At 38.7% G+C, this 9,660-nt stretch overlaps 1 protein-coding gene across 1 annotated transcript in view; it reads right to left on the bottom strand.

Annotated features, from left to right (window-relative positions):
- The window catches only part of CCDC3 (coiled-coil domain containing 3), a 58,124-nt gene extending 49,811 nt beyond the window's left edge, over positions 1-8,313 (bottom strand). Inside the window, exons 1-2 of the mRNA XM_075208650.1 lie at positions 7,670-8,313; positions 4,673-4,838 (exon numbers count right to left, since the gene is read on the bottom strand). Of these exons, the coding sequence (XP_075064751.1) occupies positions 4,673-4,838; positions 7,670-8,046 (543 nt within the window). The 5' untranslated portion in view covers positions 8,047-8,313. The remainder of the gene's footprint in view (positions 1-4,672; positions 4,839-7,669) is intronic.
- Positions 8,314-9,660: the final 1,347 nt, after the last annotated feature.

Below are 9,660 nucleotides of genomic sequence, written 5' to 3' on the forward strand. Positions count from 1 at the left end.
AAAGAATGTTCATATCATAGGTTAACTAGGCTCTCCACCTATGATCAAAGGATAACACTGCTACTTTAGGAAACCATTAATACGTCTTTGTAAAGTATTAATCTGGAACTGAATAAAATGACAGTTGCAAAAATAGAATGACAAGTTGTTTCTTGATAGTGAGTTGACTGGGGCTTCTGCTTGCTGGAGGCAATCACACAGGACTATTAGGGTATGAAAACATCTGAACAGGGGTACAGATAACTGCAGACGTTAAGACAGTCATCTCAAAATAAAGACAAACGCACTCAAATATTTAGTTTTATGTTGAGCCTAATCTTGATTTACAGTATCAAGCATGCTTCCCTGTATATTCATGGTAATGTTTCATGAGCTGCTCTCTGTAAAAGATTACTGTAAAAATAGATTGACCTACTATAAACATATTTCACTCAATCGCTTTCACAGAAAATAATCAGATTCATTCAAATTAAAAGTTAATATTAGACACAGATTATTGCAGAGTGCAAAGCCATGTATTTGAATAAATCAGTGAAGAGAAAGTGACATCATTTCTGTAAGGAGGACAGCTGCAATAATAAGTTACTATCTGATTTATAAGCAATAAACAATTAATATGTCATGTGCAGTTTGGATAACCTTGTGGATAGTTTGAGGGGTTTTTTAAGTTGCCAATAAGTTCCAAATAGTTGATCAAACTTATTAGCTCCATTAGTCAGTTTAAGACAGTTCCAGGTTTGAAAATCTTTACTGAAACAGCGAAAAGAGATACATTTCAAGATATTCACAGGGACAATATGCAAAAATAGTCACTCCTATTTGGGAAAATAATGTACCGTGTAATGCCATTTATATAAAGCCATTTGAGGCACTGGGTTTTTAAAACGTGACATGGCTTCTGCGGAAACAGAGGATCTGATTCATTGAGGAAAGTGAAGCAAAAAAATGAGTTACTTTGAGCCGTGGCAAAAGCATGTTACAATGCAAGGGGTGCAAATGAGTTTATTATTTTTGCACATAAGGAAAAGACTGTCTGCTTTTCATGTAGGACGTTTACACTGACATTAAAAGTTGATCTAGGCCATGCCCTACCCCAACTATAAATCTGTCCCCACATTTTACATTTACCTCCCCCTCCAATACAACATGGTTTTGCCAAGGTTCAAAGTTACTCATTTTGTTTGCTTTACTTTCCTTAATGAATCAGGCTCTGAATATTCACCTACAGAACATACGCTATGACCCTAGTGACTTCTCAAGTTTTGACCATTGTAGATTTCCAAGAATCACTGGTTCCTTTAAACAGATGTCTGAGAAGGGGAAGCTTGACATTTTAACAGTCAAAAACACGTCAAACTGTTAAAATTGAAAGCGAGATCTTAAAGCTCAAGAAAAATTATAGAACTGCCTGAAAACTGGTTAAATGTATAAAACAGAACCCACAGATGACAGTAAAGAATATCCTGACAATCTAACTACTTCTGAACTCCATAAATCCACACTGTGATCTCACACATTCATATCTGCATGAGTGATTTCCCACAAGGATAACAATCATTTCACAAAACAATACATTGGTAAGTTTGGAACTAATTGGAGCAATACAAGACACTCTTGGATAAAACAAACATGGGCATTTGAGAAAAAAGACTATGCCAGCTATTTACCTGTTATGCTTTGGGATTCTTTGGTAGTGAGTAGCACACAATGTTTTGATAGATTAAATGAAATATAAACACATCCTACAAGATAATATCCAACATTGAAAAATTAAGCTGAAAGGAGGTATTCTAGCAAGACATCATACCTCCAAATCAAACCCATGAATTACTCAGAGCAAATGAAGAAGGAATGGCCTTCACAGTCCTATGACTTGAATATTATTGACAAGGTTGTCTGCAACATGCAGTACATGCAAGGAAACCAAGAACATTCTGAGCTAGAAAATGGGCAAATATTCCAAACACAACATTAGATACATAGGAGGGAATTCAATTGCCCGCGGTACTCGTGAAGGTAACACAGCCCGTGCACTATTGCCTTTAGTATGGTAATTTTAACTCAGATTCCTGCTCGCGGCTCTTAGATGTGCGAGCAAAAATTAGTGTTGAAATTTCCGTACTAACGGTAGTAATGCGCATTATTACCGTGGTAACAGTAATAGTGTGCAGGCTGCGTTACTTTTAACAGGTAACCCGGCAAATTGAATTCCCCCCATAGTTTGTTACAGGAAATGTTTGGAACCTGTTTTTTCTACATAAGGAGGGTTGGAAACAAATGAATGGAAGGGCAAACAAACTGTGTTGGTGGGTAGCCAAATGTGTTAATCATAACAACCAATGTTTTAAAAGATACACAAATACAAATAGCCAGGTTTAAAATGTACATTTATTTTTTATTATTGTATTCTATTATGTTCCACTACCATAAAAAAAATGTATCGCCTTCTTCACTTCTGCTGTTACAACATCCACACGCAATCCCACCAGTATTCTGCATCTTAAGGATTTTACAAATAGGCCAGTAGTTAGAAAACCATTTGAAAAGGCAGACTTGTGGAAAATAACAAATAACTGGTCATGAGATGGGAGCTTGATGGCCAGGAAATGAAAAATTCTTAAATTAATTAATGTAAACAAGAAAATACCAACACTACAAGATGCCAACTCCTACAGAAGTCATTTTTACTGTTTAAGATGGATGACAGAACAGGCTAGAGTGCAAAGGAGAGGAAGCAAGAAAATAGATTAACTCTAGGAAGTTATTTGAGAGACAGGGGTCAGGAGGGGACATAATTTGGCTTTATCTGAGGGAAAGAATTCCTGAAGATGAAAATCTATATGACTTGGTTACTCTTTCGACCAGTAACAGAGAAAAATTTTTGATACTATTCTTCTTGTTATGCAAAATCTACTAAATTCAATGTATATATAAACTGTAATAAAAGTTTTTAACAGATTTTTATTTGGTCAGTGTTTCTCATGTACTACATGGACTACATTGGCAGCACGGTGGCTAAGTGGTTAACACTTCTGCCTCACAGCACTGGGGTCATGAGTTCAATTCCCGACCATGGCCTTATCTGTGTGGAGTTTGTATGTTCTCCCTGTGTTTGCGTGGCTTTCCTCCGGGTGCTTCGGTTTCCTCCCACACTCCAAAAACATACCGGTAGGTTAATTGGCTGGTATCAAAATTGACCCTAGTCTCTGTCTCTGTCTGTCTGTGTGTGAGTGTGTGTTGGGGAATTTAGACTGTAAGCTCCAATGGGGCAGGGACTGATGTGAATGAGTTCTCTAGCGCTATATAAATAAATGGTGATGATGATGACCTTGTATTGCTTACTTGAAGAGCATGCTGAGAGTTGTAGCTCTACATCCTGAGAGCCACTATTTTCCTAAACTTGTATTACAAGGTTAGGAGACAGTTTCTAAATAACTTACTGGACATTATGACGTATTAGAAAGGTGTGCGTTTCCCCATAGAAAACTGCAGCATTTGAAGCTCTCACAGTACACAGCAGTGAAGCAAGTCTCGATTTTCACATGGAAAGTGCTTTAACTGTAAGAACACTGTATGTAGCACCCAAGGTCGGATTAACCACAGGGCTTTCTGGGCTATAGCTCAGGGGCCTCGGGCAGCTGGGGGGCCCTAAGAATGATCTGCCGGCAGCATTATATATTTTTATAAAATGTTTTTCATAATGCCAGCGATCGCAGTCAGTGCGGGCATGGCGCGTCCTGCACTGCTTAGTGAGGAGGTCATGTGACCTGACCACACTAAGCTGCACTGCCCGCACCAACAGGGCAAGAAGACAGAGGTGTCGCTGGAGCCTGCAGCAAAGAGCCGATGAGGAAGAAGACAGCAAGTAGGTAAGTAAAATATATTTGGTTGCTAGAAAAAGGGTGCAGTAGGGGATGGGATCAGATTGGGTCAGAAGTGATATATATAAATCAATACTAATGAGTGAGTGGAAACAGCACAATCATCACCTTATGTGGTAGTTTATAGCATTTCTTTGAATTCCAAATAGTACATACTTTTCTGCCTTTAATTGCAAATGAGTAAAACCTAGGCGAGGTTTCCTCTCATTCAGTTTTGATTTATATATATCACTCCCAATCCCATCTAATCCCATCCCCTTCTGCGCCCTTTACCAGCAACCGAATATATTTTATTTGTCCTTTCTGTGGGAACTGAGACAACCCCATTGGGTTTGAGGCAGCATCCTTACACCCCTTCTCCCTCCTTGTCCAATCGGTTCCAATCTTGTCTAACAATCAGGGGGTGAAGAGGAGGATCAGACCCTCCGGAGGTGATACATTGGGTAGGGGGGAGAGGACAGGTGTGTCATTATGAGGAGGGGGAGAGGACGTGATCTTTTTTGCTTTTTGAAAATACAGAGTAGGCATATTAAAATAAACATTTGTCACGGGAAGTATGCCCAGTCCGATATTACTGGGGGGCTCCCAGTAATATCTGATTAGTCATACGTCACTTGACAAATGTGGGCCTCACAATACCCCTAGCCCAGGGGCCTACAGTGTCTTTATCCGGCCCTGTCCCCACCCGACAGGTCTCTGAACAGTCATTATCAAAAATGAGTATAGGGAGAAAATGGATAAAAAACAGAGTCTACAACCTATGAGTGTTTGGAATGTTAAATATACCTTACCCTACTGTCTTCTTGGCTTTCCAGCTCATACATTACTTGCTGTCCTTGAGAACAGTTGGAATACTGGAAAAGACTGGAGAACAGTCTCCAGTTGTCTTGAGTATCTGCAAATATTGCATCCTGAAAATTCACTCCATGTGGGAGCAGACTGTAATTTTCATCCATTCTACAAAAAAAGAAAATGTTTTTTTTTCAAGACACTGCATCATTTATTTTTAGTACATTGGTAAATATGATTAATAACAGTCTCAAAGTTTAGAAATGGGTCAAAGTGGAGATAAAAAAATGAAAAAAAACCCGACATGTAAAGTATGTAATGCTGTAGGCAACATTTTTTATGATAGCACCGCTTGAAGAGAACATTGCAATGTATTCAAGCTAGCAACAGTGATTGTCATTTATTTGAAACAAAAAATAATAATTTCTGAAACATGCTGTAAAATAAATGAAAAATATTGTGCACATTATTGAAAATAGTGAAAAAGACCAGGGAGTATATTTACTAAACTGCAGGTTTCAAAAAGTGGAGATTTTGCCTATAGCAACCAATCAGATTCCAGCTGTCATTTTGTAGAAGGTACTAATTAAATGACAGCTAGAACCTGATTGGTTGCTATAGGCAGCATCTCTACTTTTTCAAACCCGCAGTTTAGTAAATATACCCCAGGGGTATGTTTGTTAAGTTTAGTGTCATACTTTCTTAAAAATTCACACAGTTGTGATTATTTTGAAGGCAGATATTAGATTGGTCTAATAGCTTTAGGTTTTTTTGTTTTGCTTTTTAGATTCGAACTATAATTTACAAAAGCTGTTGAACATGATTAAGTTACATGTTTTGAAAAAAATGGCACTTGTTGGTTTTGGTGCATGTTTATATCGGCTCCCAGACTTTGAAGAACTACCAGAATTCGGAAAACCAGGATTTGCCATTTCGTTTGTTCCATAATTAGGTTTATGGATTGTATATTTTCTATACTAAAATGTTTTAATTAACAACTTCAATTTTAATAGCTAGTTTCACATATAGATTAACAAATAAATCATAATAATAAGCAAATTGTTTGAGCTGCATTATTTATTATCATAGACAACAACTTTTTCTAACATCTTTTACTAATGCTTTCACAATATTAATTATCTACCTAACAGTATATTGGAAATAAAACATTGCTTCTTACTGATTATCTGAGTTATAATAATAGTGCCCCTTGATTATCTGAATTAATAATAGTGCCCCTTTGATGACTGTAATTAATAATAGTGCCCCTTTATGTTTGTAGTTAAAAATAGTGCCATTTTGATGTCTGCAATTAATAATAGTGACCTTTAATTAATTTAATTTATAATAGTGCCCTCTTGATGACTGTAATAAATAATAGTTTACACTTGATGGTTGTAATTAAAATTAGTCTTCCTTAAGGATATACTTACTTTGGGGCTTCTTTCTTCTGGACCTGGGAGGTTAAAACCATGGGGTTCAGTGAAGCACTCTTCTGCCCCTGATTCAGGCCTAATGAATATTAGTTAGGTAGGGTTTAAAAGGTGTCACTGATTTCTAGGAAATTGATTGGATGCATAGGGGGGTATTCAATTGTTAGGGGGGTATTCAATTGTTAGCGTTAATGGAAAAAAACGAGCGCTCAAAAAATATTACCGTTTATACGGTAATCGCGAGAAAAGCGTTAATACGGTAGTTTACTCGCGGAATTTCAAGAGTTGAAATTCCGCGACTGTTTACCGTATTAACGCTAAGATTTTTGGAGCGCTCGTTTTTTTCCATTAACGCTAACAACTGAATACCCCCCATAGGGGACTAGGCCACAAAATTAATGCTTTCACTGTGCGTAGGGGACAAGTCCATTTTAATAGTACAAATGATCATTCTGCAGTAAATTAATACAGACACAGGCAAGTTTAATTTAATGAAAAGTGTGGTTTTAAAGTAAAAGGAGGTTGTATTGTGATGAGACATTTTCACAGTGAGTCTCTTCAGATTTTTCCACCTGTCCTCAAATCAAGGTGCGCTGCTAGTTTGCAGATGTTTCACCACAGATCAGAAAGGAGTGAGCTGGGAGGACCATATATACGTGCACTAGTGCACATCTAAAGCGATTTGTGGTGCACTTCATACGTGAGGTGCAGATATTGTTCATATCTCAATTAACCCTTCACCTGCCGTTGGCAACTCTTTATATTGTTAACAAATGCATTTCAGAGCTCTCTTGCAACAATGGGGGTTATTTAATAAGAGTGTAAATATGTGGTGACCAATAGCAATCAGACATGCTTTCATTATCTAAATTACACTAGATCAGTGATGAGCAACTGGGTATACTTGAAGCACGACATTACTCAAACCACCACTCTCTGGCTAACCTAGTAAACTAATCACAGCCTAAAAAGTACTTAGTCCAGAGGCCTCAGAGGAAGGAGGTAGACCAGAATACACTGTACCTTCTCTTTCTACTCTTCTCTGATGTGCGTGACCTCCTTGCACAGTGCAGAGGATGTCACATAAAGTGGAAGCTGGCTGGTCCCATACAGTCTTATTCTCTGCTTTATGACATACCAATGGGGTTATTCAATGACAGTGTTAATATGCTATAACCAATAACAACTACACATGCTTTCATTGTCTAAATTACACTAGATCAGTGATGGGTATCCTGATATACTTCAAGGACCGCATGTGTGTCCATCCAGCCTATAAAAGTGACACACATTCTCTTAATTTCAGAGACATAAAGCAGAGGTTAAATCAGAATGTGAGCATTGAGCTGCGGGCCATAGAGTAAAGCTCTCCAGATCAATTAATGCTAACGTCTGATTGGTTGCTAAGGATTGCAGCACATTTGCAATTTTATGTTTTTCCATTGCTGTCAACCATTTGTTTTACTCATTTGGACAATTATCCCCATTAATTACCACAGTCTACTACAACTTGCCTATCATGGTTATAATCAAAATCAATCCAAGCCTAGACATTAATGCACTCACCTGAGAAAGAAGAAATAGGAATGATTTTGCACTACTGTATATGAATGACAGTCAAAGTATCCAAGTCCAGTAATATTTAGCCTGGATCCTGCAGGTACCTCCAGCATACTGCCCCATCCCTGGTCGCAGAGCAATTCAATCTCAGCTGAATAGAAGAATGTGCTGTCTCCTGATTCATACTGCCAGGGCAGGTAGTTGTATATGCTGCTGAACATGCTACTGTGCGTTTCTTGGTGGACAGCCAGTACCTTTGCATACAGGATAATCTGAGCCAGCTCAGCTCTGCATCCCTCACTCAGGTGTCTCCAGTCAGAGGATAGCTGACAGCCCAGGGCACCGCTCTCCAAAACTAATGCGATGAACACAAGATATAGCATGGTGGATTGACACAAGTATAGACTTGTCACTTTTCTGACACCTAAATGTAGACTTTGGGGAACTTTGTTTTCCTTAAGTCTAAAAAGTTTGCACAAAACTTTTTTGTTCCATCGTTACTGGCTGCATGCAGTTAATACAGATTACTGTGTTCTCTGCTTCTTCATGTGTTGGCTGAATGATACATAATGCTGTCTAATAACATTAGTGCTGAGAAGCCTAGCGAGTGCCTAGTGAGTTTTCCTATGTCCTGTGATGCAGCACAAGCCTCCAGCTTCAGCACTGGTTAAGAAAACAGAACAGATGGTTTAAAAGGACTGGAGCACTGCTTGCCACGCCTCTTTGCTTAGTACATCACAGAGGATACATTCTGGGGCGTGCTTAAGGAATCGTGAAATGAAATCAGTTCAGTACAGTGTAGCTAAAAGGAGTAAAATTACACAAAAGAGCCATATTCATTCAATTGTCCAAAAAGATCTAAATGCACCAGTTTCTGTGATGTATTCTGATACATTATTATTAAGCTTGTGAGCAGGGACCTCTTACCTCTCTGTATGTATGTATTACTCAGTATTGTTTTATTACTGTTTGTTCCCAGTTGTAAAGCGCTACGGAATCTGCTGGTGCTATATAAATAAATGATGATTATTATGATTTAATTAAAAAGCTGTTACAATAGTTCAATACTATGTGCACACTTGCATACATATTAAAAACAAAAGACACATTTGCTTAATGAGCCAAAACACACTGATAATTGTACAGCAATCAATTATGTGGTTTTAAGTCTAGCTTGCCACAAATGGCAGCACTTATGGAGTATGGGTGAAAACCGGAATTGCCGGAAAGCCAGAATGAGTCAGCTCCATGCAGCGCCCTCTGCTGGTGTCTTCAGTAAAGCTTGTTCTATTTTCTCTCCCTGTATAGTGCATTCTGCTCTGCTACACAGATATGTTCACTGTAATGTGTGTAGTGTTTATAAGTTATAGATAGATATATAGATAGGTAGATAGATAGATAGATAGATAGATAGATAGATAGATAGATAGATTGAAAGATCTCCTAAGTGTTGCACAACTATTCTGCATGTTATATATATAAATATACATTTTGTGCGGAGGAATGGGTCTGCGAGTACCTCTGCCATCCATTCCAACTGCCGGAATGATGTCTGATAACCTTAGTCATCCAATCAGGGTGCCGTAATGGATGTCCGAATACCTTAGCCATGCATTCTGGGTGCCAGAACGGGGTTCGGAGTACCCATTCCGGTACCCAGATTGGATGGCTCAGGTGCTTGGACATCCATTCTGGTACCCTAAATGGATGACTAAGGTACTCATACATCCATTCCGTCACCCGGAATGAATAGTTAGGGTACTTATAGCCCCATTCCGGCACCCGGAATGGATGGCTGCGGTACACGGACATCTATTCCAGCATCCGGATTGGATGGCTAAGGTACTCGGACATCCTTTCCTGCACCCTGAATAAATGGCTATGGTACTCAGACATCCATTCTGGCACCCAGATTGGATGGCTTAGGTACTCAAACATCCATTCAGGCACCCGAAATGGATCGCTAAGGTACGCAGTCATCCATTCCGGCACCCGGA

This window comes from Mixophyes fleayi, chromosome 4, assembly GCF_038048845.1.
Source record: "Mixophyes fleayi isolate aMixFle1 chromosome 4, aMixFle1.hap1, whole genome shotgun sequence".
Classification (NCBI taxonomy): Eukaryota; Metazoa; Chordata; class Amphibia; order Anura; family Limnodynastidae; genus Mixophyes; species Mixophyes fleayi.